This window comes from Arachis hypogaea, chromosome 19 (genome assembly GCF_003086295.3).
Source record: "Arachis hypogaea cultivar Tifrunner chromosome 19, arahy.Tifrunner.gnm2.J5K5, whole genome shotgun sequence".
NCBI lineage: Eukaryota > Viridiplantae > Streptophyta > Magnoliopsida > Fabales > Fabaceae > Arachis > Arachis hypogaea.
This window is the reverse complement of record NC_092054.1, coordinates 33,893,018-33,910,434: the sequence shown is the minus strand read 5'-3', so window position 1 is coordinate 33,910,434 and position 17,417 is coordinate 33,893,018. Positions and strand designations below refer to the sequence as shown.

General features: G+C 36.5%; 2 protein-coding genes across 2 annotated transcripts; one reads left to right on the top strand and one right to left on the bottom strand.

Annotated features, from left to right (window-relative positions):
• Positions 1-4,203: 4,203 nt before the first annotated feature.
• On the bottom strand, positions 4,204-7,239 carry LOC112776609 (probable receptor-like protein kinase At5g24010). Its single transcript, XM_025820816.3, has one exon. It carries the CDS (start codon positions 6,938-6,940, stop codon positions 4,457-4,459), a length of 2,484 nt encoding a protein of 827 aa, XP_025676601.1. The 5' UTR covers positions 6,941-7,239; the 3' UTR covers positions 4,204-4,456.
• Positions 7,240-14,987: 7,748 nt separating this feature from the next.
• On the top strand, positions 14,988-16,738 carry LOC140182237 (uncharacterized). Its single transcript, XM_072228378.1, has 2 exons — positions 14,988-15,270; positions 15,702-16,738. The coding sequence occupies exons 1-2, from the start codon at positions 14,988-14,990 to the stop codon at positions 16,736-16,738; spliced, it is 1,320 nt and encodes a 439-aa protein (XP_072084479.1).
• Positions 16,739-17,417: the final 679 nt, after the last annotated feature.

Below are 17,417 nucleotides of genomic sequence, written 5' to 3'. Positions count from 1 at the left end.
TTTACATTCTCTCACGGTTTCTCCTTCTTTTCAACAACATAATTTCATCCACTACTACGTCTACCAGCCATCCACCATCTCCAGCAACCGCTTTCTCGTTGTCAAGTGTCAACTCAGCCATCTTAAATTCTAAATATTAAATAGTAAAACCTAAAATTATTAATTTTGGATTTTAAATTGATTTTTATTTTGTTTCACCCTAAAATATTCTTTTTACTTGAGTTTTTAAATGTTTTTAGTTTCAAATATTTCTTTCTAATTGTTGGACAATTTTTAAATTAATTTAATTAATTAATAGAATTAATCTTTACATACAAATGTTTTGCGCTTACAAGCTTTACAAGCCGGAAGAGAACGAAACCCCCTAAACGCGCTGCTTATGTTACGTGCCTCTTTAACAGACTTTTAAATCAATCCAAATCAATCAACGCGTGAATATATAACTTCCATTTTTCAAAAGATTTCGTTTCCTTTTTCGAGTTTCTTGCCAAATTTGTTCGATCTCCTTCGTGCGTTTTCTCTTTACCTTCGATCTCCTTCGATTTTTTTCGATTTTCATGGTTTCTGAAACCAAGTTTTGAAATTGTTTTGAAGATAATGGAACTTTAGAAATACACCCAAACGGTTACAGAAGTACATCCAAAGGATTTCAGAAATACACCCAAAGGATTTAAGAAATACATCCAATATTAGATGGGAGACAGTATATTTCTTCTTAAAATCTTTTAATATTTTGCTGGTTAAGAGTGAGGCACATGGCAGAGACAATCTAGAAAAAAAACCTAGAAGAACACTAAAACAGTGCCTTGAATAATGTTTCTTCGTTTTTTCTGGTGATTTTTAATAGAGATTTGTATCTTTTCTTCTTGATTTTCTTCTACTCTTTGCGAGGAGCTGAACGTTTCTTCATTTGTTTCGAATGTCGCTTGAATCTTAACTGTTTGCGTTTTGATTGAGGAAGAAGAGGAAGAGTGCAGCATAATGAATGTGTTGTGGAAAAACGCAATGGGTGAACGCAATGGGTGATTAAGGCGCGTGCGTTGGACGCTAGATTCTAAAGAAGTGGTGCACATGTTTTTTTCTTGGACTTGGCCAACTTGTATAGCTTGTAAGCTAAAAAAGTTTGTATGTGTAGCAGACTTCTAATTAATATTAGTTTCTTAAACTTCTTTCCATAAATATTAATTTAAAGAGTAATACTATTCGACAAAAAAAAAAGTAATACTATACATTCAAATTTTTTTATCAATTAAATCTAATCAAATTAAATAATCAAAACTTGAAATAATATTAATTATAATTAATTTTATTGTTAAACCAATTTGATTAAATTTGGTTAACAAAAAAACTTGATGTATAGCATTATTCTAATTTAAAATTCCCACCAGTAAATAGTAATATATTAAAATATGTAAGATACACTTCACCGAATTAGTATCTAAAATATACACTTCCCCACTATCCCCTCAAGGCCTCAACCATTTGGTGAGCTATTTGGGGGGGCCTTGTTGATTTGATTGATCAATTGTCACATATTCATCAAATCACATTATACAGAGTAGCAAGAAAGTTCTTAATCATATTCTATCATCTTTGCCGTAACTATCATTTACTATATAGCTAAAGAAAAAAAGAGAATGGATGGCATCATGGCAGCTTCCATAAGTTTTTATTTATTTATTTTTTTTTCTTTTTCCGTTGGACCACAAGTATTTGTTTGAGTGGAGTGGAGAGCACACGCTTCCACTGTCCAGTAGCTGGAATCCAATCCAATCCAATCCTATTGCTACGAAATTCAAAATAGAGAAAATAATTGTCAATTAAAAAACTGTTGAGAGTGGTGGCCAGACTTGTGCACTACAACTTGATAATCAGGAATCTGCTTTCTAAGAGATTGCACATAATAACTACTCCCACTATAAAATACTATACGCAAAAATTTATGTATGTGATTTTTTTTGTTAGATCTTCAAATATTTGTTGACTTTGGACTAATTAGTTTTTGAAGAAAAAAATGTATTAATTAGGTCTTTTAAAATAGTAAATGGTAGATATGTGTCTTTCTGTCAATAAATAGTGCAAAACGAAATCGAATTGTCTATGTATTTCGTTATTTACAGTGGTACATATCTCGTTATTATCACGTTAGCAGGAAACGATGTAATTTTGGACAGTAAATCATTTATTATCTTGAGTTTTCATATACTTTTTATTAACTGCTCCCTATTTATCACAAATCCTATTAAAAAAGTGAAGTTTCGTTTCAAAAATTATCTACATGACTATCTTTCATAGATAGACATGTCAGAGTAATTAACAGTACATATAAACATGGCACAGGATTCAGTGGCCAGGAACCTTTGGACCACTTAGTGTCCAAGTAAAAAACACATTTTTGGAGTTTTTTTATCAATTACTACGTAGTCCTTGAACTAATTTTAATTATAAATTAACCCCATATATTTTATTTGATTATAAAAATAATTTTTTATTTTATAAATTATTATTTTATCAATTATCTATTATATTTATTAACAATCAAATACAAAAATAACAACCAATTATATCCTCCATTCATCCTAATAATTCCAATTGATTAAAAAATTAACTTTGATCTCGTTACGTTCGTCTATGACTTCCAAATCGTGTTTTCTTGAAATTCAATCGATTGGTTTACACTATATCACAAAACAATCGATTGAAAGTTGTAAGGTAGAATGGTAAAAAGCTTAAACCAATCGATTGTTTATACTTTCCAATCGAATGAATGCCTCAAAACAATCGATTGTTGTTGTTACTCAATCGATTGAATTCACGAAAACAACATGGATTTGCCAAATACAATCGATTGGAAAGTGATGACATTGAAGTTTTAGCCAAATTCAATCGATTGGTAATGTAATCCAATCGATTGGAAGGTGATGAAGTTGAATGTTTTGCCAATTTCAATCGATTGGTAATGGTACCCATCTACTCAATCAATTGTTTTTTATTATACCAATAAGCTATTGAACCAACTTGGTTAAATTTGGTTACCAAAATAATTTCGTCATGTAGTATCACGGATTTAATTAATACTAGTAGAAATACATTTCCTTCGTCCAAATTAGACCAAACTACAGGATTAATGATTTAAGTTAAGTGATAAAAATTGTTCTTATGTTAATACATTGATATTGGTGCAAGAAGATAATAAGATCCTGATCATGGTGATTGAAAAAAAAAATTAGATTAATGAGAATTTGTACAACCTATTTGTGATTTATGAAAGTAGAATAGAATAAATTGTGCAAAATCCTACAGAATTCTGAAAAATGAGAACATTACCAATTGATTGAGTAGATGGATATTCCATTACCAATAGATTGAATTTGGCTAAAATTTCAATGTCATCACTTTCCAATCGATTGTATTTGACAAATCCATGTTGTTTTCGTGAATTCAATCAATTGAATAACAACAACAATCGATTGTTTTGAGGCATTCATTCGATTGAAAAGTATAAACAATCGATTGGTTTAAGCTTTTTACCATTCTACCTTACAACTTTCAATCGATTGTTTTGTGATATAGTGTAAACCAATCGATTGAATTTCAAGGAAATACGATTTGGAAGCCATGGACGAACGTAACGAGATCAAAGTTAATTTTTTAATCAATTAGAATTATTAGGATGAATGGAGGGTATAATTAGTTGTTATTTTTGTATTTGATTGTTAATAAATATAATAGATAATTGATAAAATAATAATTTATAAAATAAAAAACTATTTTTATAATTAAATAAAATATATATGGTTGATTTGTAATTAAAATTAGTTCAAAGACTACGTACCAATTGATAAAAAAACTCCAAAAACATGTTTTTTATTTGGACCACTAAGTGGTCCAAAGGTTCCTGGACCACCGAATCCTAAGCCTATAAACATCACTGTTAAGTTTTACTTGATGAATTGATAGAAAGACATCATATATCCACTGTTTGCTCTTTTGGAGGACCAAAATAGTACTTTTTTTTTTCCTTTAGGGATTAATTAGTTTGAAGTCGAAATCTTCAATGACTTAATTGTCATTTTACTCAATAAAATAATATTCAGTCATGCAAATGTGAAAGATTGGAAGACTGGTTTGGGATTAGGTTCCAGTTCAATTTGCATATGGAATTATGGATGCCAAGAAATAAAACCTTGTTAAAATAGCGTATGACTAGAAATATTGTATTTTTTAAGATTTATTAAAATAATAATAATAAAAAAACATATGTATGTGTGTCCCTGTAACCTTATACTTTAAACCTCTATGAAGCATTACACACTCAGTTTCATCTACCATAACACTAAGCATTGCCATTGAAATGAGAACTCTGGACTAGAATTCCATTTATATCATTTAATAATTGATAAATAAAGTTTTTGATGCAAAAATGTTAACTTATACATGCAGCATGAAACTATCTCTATCTGCCTTCATTGGTCATTAGCTGGGAAAACACTTGACTACTACTTACATCTGAATAATCTCTCACAACTGTTCTGTTGCTGGAAGAATTTCCAGGAGCAATTGTTGTAGTCACATTCACTGATTCGTCGGCGCTGATACCGGCTCGCGGCTCCCTTTGTTGTCCACTTTCTTGAAGCTGAAGTGCATATTCCAAATTCCATAAGACATCACCCATAGTTGGCCTATCAACACCATATTCTGCCAAACATTTTTCGGCCGTTTCGCCAAATTTCTTCAACGACCTTGGTTCAATCTGCCCTGCAATGCGAGGGTCAACAATATGCTCTAGCATACCCTTCTCAAGATACTCTAAGGCCCATTCTGCTAAATTCACTTGTTCCCGGGTCAATTGCGGATCAACTGCTGGTCTAGCACAAAGAACCTCAAATAGTACAACCCCAAACGAATAAACATCCGATTTATCGGTTAGCTGCTGCCTCCGGAAGTACTCAGGATCAAGATAACCAAAACTACCTTTCACACCAGTACTCACATGTGTTTCATTGATACAAGGTCCAGATCTTGAAAGGCCAAAGTCAGCAACCTTGGCCACATAGTTTTCATCAAGCAAAATGTTGGTCGATTTAATGTCGCGGTGGATGATTCCTTGAGCAAACCCAGTATGAAGATAGTGGAGGCCTCTCGCAGCGCCAATGCATATCTCTAGACGCTGCTTCCACGAGAGAGGTGGCAAGCCGGACGAGCCGTATAAATGCCTTTTAAGGGGACCTTTCTCAACATACTCATAGACAAGTATCATCTCCGAATTCTCTTCGCAAAAACCAACCAGCGAAACGAGGTGGTGATGGCGAATTTTGGACAAAACAGTTATCTCAGTATGAAATTCCGGAAGGCCCTGTCTTGACCCAGGCATGCCTCTCTTAACAGCAACCTTAACATTGTCTCTGAGTACGCCTTTGTAAACCATACCAAACCCACCAGACCCTATCACCAAACTTTTATCGAAATCATTCGTCGCGAATTGTATATCTGCAAAGGGGATCTTCAAGCCAATGTATCCATTAGAACCAGGCTCAGACATTCTACTGTTGGAACTCCCTCCATACATTTGTAAAGGTGTCCATCCAACGCTTTCGACGGTTCCTCGCTTTTGTTTCTTCTTCCTGCATCTGATAGCAAGTAGAAAAGCAGCTACAACTAAACACAAGACAACAATTCCTCCAGCAACTGAACCAATCCAAATCCACAATCTTTTCTTCCAATGTGTAGCACTGGAATCGATAACATTGACCATCTTCAGTATCTCTGCTCCATTCAATATGGCATTCATCCTTATAGAACTGCTAAGATCAGAAGGACCAACACTTATTTGAATAATACCGGAATCATCCGAGTGAGTGACAAAATCCACATAGTATGGAGAAGCAAGCGTGTGGAACGTAAGGGACGACAAATCAAGATCCTTAATTGCAGTGTAGCCGTTGATATACACATCAAAGTAGAGCAAATTAAGCGCAGGGCTAACGAAATCACAGAAATGCAACCTCACAAGGTGAGGAACACCACCAGTATCCACAGAAAAATTCCAAGTTATGTTGAACCTCGAAGCTAAACTCGAGTTCTCCCTATTCATCTGCTGAGCAGTCATGTAAACATTATCAGGGGCAATCTCTGGTGTTGCCCCTCCCTTCTGGTAATTTGGTGTGTGATCAGTAAATGCAGACTTTGCTGCATGCTTGAAAACAAGAAAACCCTCATCAGGGATCCAAGTCCTCCAAAGGGTATCATTAAATGGTGTTATTTTCAAACCACCAACATTGATCCTATGAACAGTTTCTAAAACCTGAGATGAAAGGTTCTTGAACTCTTCCACCCCAGAAGCACCAACAAACCTAGCTCCATAATCTGTAACAAAATCTTCAGGAGCAGAAAAAACCTCTAAACCATTCACAAATCCAAATCCTGAGTTGCTACCACCACCAGTAGCAACAGGCCTAAACAAAATTTCAACAGATTCTGATTCTATCTTCAAGATAAACTCTTTAACCATGACACTATTATTAACTTGCTGGAAATACCTTAAAAGTGAGACCCCATTAACAAAGACACTGAATTTAGCATGCTTGAGGTCAACACTCGGAGCTTTAAAAGCGTAGAAATGGAAACGCACAAAGTTGGTGCCGTTTCTCTTCATGTTGAACCTGTACCTTGCGTTGGTGGTGAAGACTCTTGCTGTGTGATACAAAAGAGGCAAATTTGGAGGTGGGTTTTGGAGTTTGAGTGGGATAGAGTTTTCTGAAGAGAGAAAGGTGGAACCTTGTTCTTCAGCAATGAAGGGTCTGTTGAAGAGTGAAGCATTGGTGTTTGAGCCACAGTTGATAAGGTAGTTATCTATGGGAGTAAAGGTAGAAACTGAGAAGGAAGGGATGAAAAGAAGAAGAAGAAGAAGAAGAAGGATGAAAGGCTTTGGTATTTCCATTGGAAGAAGAAAGGTTTGGATTATTGGAGTGCATTGAAGAGTGTGTGAGGGTAATAATATGGCTAAGGAAGAAAGAGTGATGCCATGTGGAGAAAGAGGATTCAAAAAGAGTGAGAAAACAAAAACTTTGCCAAGTAGAAGACAACTATGGAGGAAAGAGTGATTGTGACTTCAGTTGTAGTGAAAGATTTGGTAATGAAGAAAAAAATGTGATAGATACTTAGAATAGTACATAAATTGAATTTCTGTCACTCAAGTCAAAGGGATTGGCAGATTGTCCCTCCTCAACCGTTTTCATCGCCTTGTGTGAATTTTCTCACATATCTTATAGGAAAGTTTTTAAATATACCGATGTTCCAATCATCTTGATTTTAATTAATAGGATAAACTATATTTTTTTTTTATCAAAAGTTGGATAAAAATTTTAAAAATATTTTTAAATTTTATTTTATTTTAATTTTGTCTAAAAATTTTTTTATTTATATCAAATATATTTTAACGATTAATTTTTAAAAAAATTTAAGACTAATTCAATAACAATTTCATAAAAACAACCCTCAATACAAGTAAATTAAGCATAATTTTTATACATTATTGTTAAATCGATCTTAAATATTTTGAAAATTTAGTGGTCAATGGTATATTTGATGCAAATTGAAAACTTATGAGATAAAATTGAAACAAAATAAAACTTAAGAATATTTTTAGAATTTTTATCAAACTTCAAGAACAAAAAATATACTTTACCCTAATCAATATATATTATATATATATTTTTATTTTACATGTACATACTCATGGCTAATTATAATAAACATAATATTTAATATTATACATTATTATTATTATGTGATATAAATTATAGAAGTATTATAAAATTAACAAAATTTATTTAAATTTATTTTTTTGAGGTTTTAAAAAGGTGAATTATAATTTAGAATTAGATAGAATGTGATATTTTTAAAGAGAAAAATAACATGAAAAATGTGGATACAGAAATATAAAGATACAATAAAAAAATTTAATTGGAATAAATTTACTATCACTTTGAAATTTTAAAAGTAATTTTAGTATTTGTATTACTTTGTGCAATACGTGATTGTATCATTTTTCTACCTATATATTTTATTTATTATAACTATATTATGAATCTAAAATTTAAGTTTTACTTTATAAAATATAAAAAGTAGTACAAACAAGAAAAAACAAATAGTTGCAATAACATGAATTAAATGCGATTTAAGATACATATGAAAAGATTATCTTCTCAATTTTTAAAAAATATATTTCACTCGCTTTTCTTTTATCTTTTATTTTAAGTAAATGCACATTTATTAGAAAATGTGAAACAAAGAGTAATCATAAACAATATTAATAAATGATAGTTAATTTAATTAACAATGAGGAGAAAGAGATTAGTTGAAAAATTCTAAAGGGATTTATTAACTAAAAATATAATTGATAATTTAACGACAAATAGTGCATAAAAAAATCTGAGTGAAAGAAATTATGGAACAAACATAAGGGGGAAAAGACTAAAGTGATGGATAAAAATGAACCAATCAAATATACACTGCACATATATGATATGATTTAATCTCTTTATAAATAACCCAGAAACAAAAAGTACACTAATTAATATAAAAGTGTTGCAATAAGGATGAAATGGATGACCATGAGGGGATCATCTTTTTCATGTTGAATGGCTAGATTATCAAAGTTCTTACATTTAATAATAGTGAAAAATAGTAGCCTTCTTATATGTATAAATAGACAACTTCACTACATAATATGGACACAGCAATAAAAACATTTTTCACTCTCTCTTTCTTATACTATTCTCTCTCTTATATTCTTTACTATAATATTAATATATTAATTATATTGTTATAGTAATTGTGGTGAATAGTAATTCTAAAGTTATCTAATTATATTTTCATATTTTATATTTATTACTTCTTCCTTATTTATTTAGTTATTTTACAACACGTTATCAGCACGAAGCTCTAACGAAATTTTAGGAAGATTCCAGTAACAAATTTTCATTATGTCGAAACTCTCTCATCTTGAATATAATGCTTTTGATATATTTGGAAACAATTATTTATCATGGATACTAGATGCTAAAATCCATCTTGATTTAATGGATCTTGGAGATACCATTAAGGTTTAAAATAATACATCCCAAAAGGATAAAACCAAATCCATGATTTTTCTTGGTCGTCATCTTGAAGTATGATTGAAAATGAATATCCCACATTAAAAGATCCTGCAAATCTGTGGAAAGACCTTGAAGATAGGTACAATCATCAAATACTTCTTTAAGCCCGATATGTTAGAGAAAAATTTCTCAACCTTCCATGCCTCGAATGTGCTCCTACAGTAGCAATCGAGAAAAAGGTTTTAAAAAATATTTTGAGCTAATTTCTTGCTTTCTTGTTGCTGAACGCAACAATGAGTTGCTCTTAAGAAATCATACAGCGCGCCCAACTGGCGCCACCCCATTTCTTGAAGCAAATGCGGCAAATTATAACCCTAGAAGAGGTAAATGGCAAGATTTTGATAACGAGAAAAATTATGGAAGGAAAAGAAATTATGTTCACAAGAAAGAATCTCACCAGAAGTGGGATAAAGAAAGAAACAATGGGTAAAGTAAATCAATTGAGGATAAATGCTTCTATTGTGGTGGAAAGGGCTATTGGTCATGTACCTGTCGTACCCCAAGGCACCTAGTTGATCTTTATCAAGCATCCTTGAAAAAGGATGACAAAGAAAAGGAAACAATTTTTGTTTCAAATGATGAAAATTCCACCATTCATTATGATGTATCTAATTTCTTTAAGGATTCTGAAGGAAATATTGGCTATTTGATCAATGATGGAATAGTTTGATATGTGTATGTGTTTGTTAAATATTCATGTGAATAATTTTACTGTGCATGTATTTCTACTCATTTTATTATTATTATTATCATTTGTCTTTCAAGAAAAATGGGAAGGACATATTCTAAAGATATTTGCCTTGCAGATAGTGCAAGTTCGCACACTATTCTTAAAAATGATATATATTTTACCCATCTTGTGCCAAAAGAAGAGTATGTTAATACTATTATTGGCTCGGGCAATGTGATAGAAGGCTCCAGAAGAGCTATAATTTTGTTTCCCGGAGGAACAAAATTCATAATAAATAATGTACTGTTGTCTACCAAGTCTCGAAGAAACTTGCTGAGTTTCAAAGATATTCGCCGAAATGGATATCATACTGAAACAATGAATGAGAGAAATCATGAGTATTTATGTATCACAACTCATGATTTAAATAAAAAGGTTATATTAGAAAAGTTACCCTCACTTTCATCTGGGTTGTATTATACCAAGATTAGTGCAATTGAATCACATGCCATTGTAAACCAGAAGTTTACTAGCCTAAATGAATTCATAACTTGGCATGATAGATTGGATCATCCGGGAACAACCATGATGAGGAGAATTATTGAAAACTCCCATGGACATTCACTAAAGAACCAGAAGATTCTTAAATCTAGTGAATTTTGTTGTGATGCATGTTCTCAAGGAAAGTTAATTTTAAGGTCATCACCAGTAAAGATTGGATTTGAGTCCCCTGAATTCCTAGAAATGATTCAAGGTGATATATGTGGACCTATTCATCCACCATGTGAATCTTTTAGATATTTTATGGTCCTAATAGACGCATATTCGAGATGGTCTCATGTGTGCTTATTGTCTTCTCGCAACCTGGCGTTTGCGAGATTACTGGCTCAAATTATTCGATTAAAAGCACAATTTTCAGAAAATCCAATCAAAGTAATTCGTCTTGATAATGCTAGTGAATTTTCTTCCCAAGCCTTTGATGCATATTGTATGGCTAACGGAATAAGTGTTGAACATCCAGTAACTCATGTTCACACACAAAATGGGTTAGCAGAATCACTTATTAAGTGCCTCCAATTAATTTCTAGACCCTTACTTATGAGAACAAATCTCCCAACCTCGGTTTAGGGGCATACTATTTTGCATGCCGCAGCACTTATCCGTTTGAGGCCAACGAATTACCATCAGTTCTCTCCTATGAAATTAGCATTTGGCCAGCAGCCAAATATTTTCCATTTAAGAATATTCGGATGTGCGATATATGTTCCCATTGCACCACCTAATCGCACCAAAATGGGACCCCAAAAAAAATTGGGGATATATGTTGGATATGATTCTCCCTCTATAATGAGGTATCTTGAGATACAAACTGGAGATGTATTCAAAGCTCGGTTTGCGGATTGTCATTTTGATGAATCAAAATTTCCAACATTAGGGGGAGAGAATAAGCTTCCTGAAAAGGAACTTAATTGGAATGCATCATCCTTGATGCATTTAGATCCTCGATCAGGACAATGTGAACTAGAAGTTCAAAAGATTATACATTTGCAAAGAATAGCAAATGAATTGCCTGATGCATTTTTCGATACAAAGAGGATAACCAAATCTTATATACCTGCGAAAAATGCCCCAATTCGAATTGATGTCCCAGTAGGACAAGTAGCCACTGAAGCAAATTCACGCCAGAAGCGTGGCAAGCCTGTCGGTTCCAAAGATAAAAATCCTCGAAAATGAAAAGAGGTAAATACTATTCTTGTTGAAAAAGACATAGTAGAGACAACTGCAGTTGTCCAAAATTCTGATATAATGTTAACGCCAGAAGACGTTCAGGTACCTGAAAATTGTGAAAATGACGAGATCTCGATAAATTATGTCTTTACAGGAAAAAAATGGAACCGAAATAAGACAATTGTCAATGAAATATTTGTATATAATGTGGCATTAAATATCATGCATAAAAGTAAGGATCTTGAGCCAAGATCAGTTGAAGAATATCGACAAAGAAATGATTGGCCAAAATGGGAAGCAGCGATGAAGGCTGAATTAGACTCACTTGCAAAACGTGAAGTCTTTGGACCTGTAGTCCATACACCAGAAGATGTAAAACTTGTTGGATATCGATGGGTATTTGTGAGAAAACGAAATGAGAAAAATGAAGTTGTGTGCTATAAAGCCCGACTTGTGGCACAAGGTTTTTCACAAAGGCCTGATATAGATTATGAAGAAACGTATTCTCCTGTAGTGGATGCGATAACATTGCGTTATTTGGTCAGTTTATCTGCATATCATAAACTGCATATGCATTTAATGGATGTGGTAACAGCCTACTTATACGGCTCATTAGATCGGGATATCTATATGAAAGTCCCTGAAGGACTAAAGATATCTAAACCATCCAATGAATATTCGCAAGGGTTATACTCAGTCAAATTGTAAAGATCTTTATATGGTCTGAAGCAACCTGGACGAATGTGGTATAATCGTCTTACTGAGTATCTGGCCAAAAACGGATTCAAGAATGATGATATCTGCCCCTGTGTTTTCATAAAGAAAACTGCATCTGGATTCATTATTATTGCTGTGTACGTTGATGATTTAAATATCATTGGGACTCCTGAAGAGATTCCAACAATTATAAAAACTCTAAAAGAAGAGTTTGAGATGAAAGATATTGGAAAGACTAAGTTTTGTCTCAGCCTGCAGATCGAGCATATAAAAAGTGGGATCTTTATTCATCAAACAACATACACAGAAAAGATCTTGAAGAGATTTTATCTGGATAAGTCACATTCATTAAGTACCCCAATGATCGTAATGTCTTTGGATGTGAAAAAGGATCAATTCCGTCCTAAGGAAGAAAATGAAGATAACCTTGGTCCTGAAGTACCATATCTTAGTGCCATTGGAGCGCTAATGTATCTTGCTAATAATACACGACCCGATATATCATTTGCTGTGAACTTAGTAGCAAGGTATAGTTCCTCTCCAACCAAAAGACATTGGAGCGGAATCAAGCAAATCTTTCGATATCTTCATGGGACAGTTGATATGGGATTGTTTTATCCCTATGGATCCAAGTCACAACTAGTTGGCTATGCAGATGCTGGCTACTTGTCTGATCCACATAAAGGGAGATCTCAAACAGGATACCTGTTTATATATGGTGGAACAACTATATCATGGAGGTCCACGAAATAGACGATTGCTGCAACATCCTCTAATCATGCCGAAATACTAGCGATTCATGAAGCAAGTCGCAAGTGTTTTTGGCTTCGGAGTTTGATCCAATATATTCTGTCATCATGTGGACTGATTGATCAGAAGATAGCTCCAACTGTCATGTTTGAAGATAATACAGCATGTATTGCTCAACTTAAAGGCGGATATATCAAAGGTGATAGAACAAAGCATTTTTCTCCCAAATTCTTCTTCACTCATGATCTTCAAAATCAAGGGACAATTGATGTCCAACAGATCCGCTCAAGTGACAATCTGGCAGATTTATTCACAAAGTCACTCCCAAAATCCTCCTTTGAAAGATTGGTACATAAGATTGGGATGCGCCGATTTCGAGACATTAAATGATGTCGACAAGAGGGAGAGACTGTACTCTTTTTCCCTTGGTCAGGTTTTTTTCCCATTGGGTTTTTCTTGACAAGGTTTTTAATGAGGTAGTCTCCATCACAAAGGATATTGTACTCTTTTTCCTTCACTAAAGTTTTTTTCCCATTGGGTTTTCTTTAGTAAGGTTTTAACGAGGCAATAATCCTTAATGGTCATCCAAGGGGGAGTGTTGCGATAAGGATGAAATGGATGACCATGAGCGGATCATCTTTTCCATGCTGAATGGCTACATTATCAAAGTCCTTACATTTAATGATAGTGGAAAATAGTAGCCTCCTTGTATGTATAAATAGACAACCTCACTACATGATATGGACACAGCAATAAAAACATTCTTCACTCTCTTTTTCTTATACTATTCTCTCTCTCTCTTATATTCTTTACTACAATATTAATATATTGATTATATTGTTATAGTAATTGTGGTGAATAGTAATCCTAGAGTTATCTAATTATATTTTTATATTTTATATTTGTTACTTCTTCCTTATTTATTTAGTTATTTTACAACAAAAAGTGAATTATAGTAATGTTAATATTGTTATGAGTAGATAAAACTATTCTTAATAAATTATTGGAACCAATATTGGTGTTGAAAGAATGAATTCTGGATCCTTTTATTTTCAATTTTGGTACAAATATATACATACTGATACGGCCCAGCCGGGGTTGTGTCTTGACCAATCCGGCCCGAGCGGCTCAATCTCTAAAGACCAAACCTGGGCCGAGAAACCGACCCGGACAGCTACCCCCAACTCATCACGCGCACAGCTGTGCAGAGAAATTTCGAAGAAGGTGGGTCTGATCTTGCGGGACCCACCTCTGACAGGGTATATATGCGGAGGGTTCTACCCCTCCCCAAGGTACGTCACTACCCCCTTTGCTCTCATAACTGCCTGTTCACACCCTGACTTGGGCGTTGGAGTGTCATTGCAGGTGGCTCCCCCCATACTTCATGAAGAGCTCGGGAGGTCGTTGGCCCACATCCAGACTCAAATCTAAGCTAGTCCCCGTTACCTCACCCGGAGCACCTCTCCAACCAGTCCGAAATCTCGAGCAACCAAACATTGGCGCCGTCTGTGGAGATTGACAGATGGATTTTCTGTTGGGTCCTATAGAGGCAGACGACAGAGGCACACCACGCGGGGAGGAAGTGGTACCCAGAAGCGGTAGGGTAGCCTCCATGGCTTCCTCTCGTGAACGTACCAGACCCCTCTTGCGGCAGCTTGAGCTCCCTTCGCGCTCCCACGAGAGGCGACCCTTTGGGGGAGCAGGTATTGATAGTGCTAGAATAATACAGGAGTTGTGCCACAGAGTGCAGAACCTGGAGCGGGTGGTGGCTAGCCCCGAAGGAGCCGCTCCAAACGTACCCCGAGCCCCCGATCGGAGTCAGAGAGCCAAGGAGAAAGCAGGGAAGTGTCGAGGAGATGGCGATATCCCATAATTTACACCCGACCTCCGACAGGGAATACTGTCAGGACAACCGCGAAAATAGTAGAGAAAGACCAAGGAGAAAGCGACCGCCCGTGATCATGGAGGCAACCCCTTTTTACCATTCAATCCTCGAGGTCCGGCTACCGAAACACTTCGATAAGCCAACAAACATGAGGTACGATGGGACCCAAGACCCCCAGGAACATCTAACGGCCTTTGAGGCCAGGATGAACCTAGAAGGGGTGGGTGATGAAGTAAGGTGTCGCGCTTTCTTCGTAACCTTAACGGGACCGGCAATTCGCTGGTTCAATGCTCTCCTCCAGGGCTTTGTAACCACCTTTGCCGACATTAGTTGTGCCTTCCTGGCAAAATTCACCACACGTATTGCTAAAGTGAAACACCCGATTAACTTGCTTGGGGTGACATAGAGAGCCGGTGAACCGACCAGGAAATACCTGGATATGTTCAATGACGAGTGCTTGGAGATCGACTTCCTAATCGACTCGGTGGCCAGTTTGTGCCTGACGAACGGGTTGTTGAACGAGGATTTCAGAAAACACCTTACCACCAAGCCCGTGTGGACGAAGCAATAAATTCAAAACGTGGCCAGCGAGTATATCAATGATGAAGAGGTCAGCCAGGTCGTGGCAGCCAACAAACGGCAGTCCGCCTACAACCATGCCCATCAAACCGGTAGCAGGGAAGGGCCCAAGGAACACTCCAAGGACGGAGGCCCGGCTAAAACCTTCAAGAAGTTTCCTCGGGTAGGAAAGTTTACCAACTATACCCCCTGGCGGCCCTAATTGTTGAAGTCTATCAGCAGATTACCAACAAAGGCATCCTGTCGAAGCCCCGACAACTCAAGGACAGGACGGAAGGAAACAAAAACCTCTATTGTGACTACCACAAGGGCTACGGCCACAAGACCCAAGATTTTTTCGACTTGAAAGATGCTCTGGAGCAGGCAATTCGGGAAGGGAAGTTGGCCGAATTCTCCCACCTTATAAGGCAGCCAAAGAGGCGGGAGCATGACCGATCCGGCGAGGACAAGAGCCGCGCTGTAAGGCAAAGACGTGAGCCTGAAGAGGATAACGAGTGCGGCCTCACTATCGTAAACGTCGTGATCGGGAGAGATGTTCCCCCCAGGTCGAAGTCGGCAAGCAGAAAAGATGTCAAAGTCTTAGCTGTATCCTCGGGCTCCGCGCCTCCCTCCCGGAAGGTACCGTCAATATCGTTCGGCCCCGAGGACCAATGGTTTGACGACTTGCCAGAAAACCATCCCATGGTGATCACGGCTAGAGTTGGAACTGGCCTAGTAAAGCAAATTCTAGTAGACACTGGAGCTGATTCGAACATCATGTTCCGCAACGTATTTGATGCTTTGGGCCTTCGAGACACCGATTTAAGGACCCACCAACACGGCGTGGTTGGCTTAGGTGAAAACTTCATCAAACCTGATGGGGTAGTTTCCCTCCCGGTCTTTATAGGCGGAGGTCGGTGGAAGAGGTCGCTAATGGCGGAGTTCGTTGTCTTAATGGACTCCACGACCTACAACCTCATCTTAGGGAGGAAAACCATCAATGAGTTTGGAGCGGTGATTTGCACCAAGCTATTGTTAATGAAATTTGTCACTGATGATGGATCAGTGGGTTCCATCAGGGGAGATTCAGAAACGGTGGTCACGTGCCACAACGCCAGTCTTTCTCTGAGGAAAAAGTCCAAAGAAGTAGCTGGGGTCTTCTTAGCCGACCTGGACACGAGGGTTGACGATAAACTAAGGCCAGAATCTGAGGGGGACCTCGAGAAATTCAGGGTCGGTGACTCTCGGATGAGAAGTTCACTTTTGTGAACAAAAACCTCCCACATGATTTGAAAGAACCCTTGGTGGAAATGATCAGAGCTAACAGCGACCTATTCGCCTGGACGTCGGCCGACATGCCGGGGATAGACTCACAGTTCATGTCGCACCAGAGCAGAAGCCAAGCCGGTGGCACAAAGAAGAAGGAAAATGTCCCAGGAAAGGGAAGAAGAGGTGGCCAGGCAAACGGTCAGCTTGCTAGAAGCAGGGTTCATTCGGGAACTCGACTACTCGACTTGGCTGTCGAATGTAATTCTGGTTAAAAAACCCAGTGGGAAATGGAGAATGTGCGTGTACTATTCTGATCTTAACAAAGCATGTCCCAAGGATTCCTTCCCCTCCCTAACATTGATGCTCTTGTTGACGCGGCTGCGGGATACTGGTATCTGAGTTTCATGGATGCTTATTCTGGTTACAACGAGATACCAATGCATCGGCCAGACGAAGAGAAAACGGCGTTTATAATGCCAGGGGGATCATACTGCTACAAGGTGATGCCGTTCGGGCTGAAGAATGCAGGAGCTACGTACCAAAGGCAGATGAACAAGATATTCAATTATCTTATCGGCAAGACGGTGGAAGTATATGGTGCACGAAATTGTGATCTCTGGTAATGGCTCCAAAAACTTGGTGCTCTAATCTCAATTCATAATTTGTCACAACTTCGATA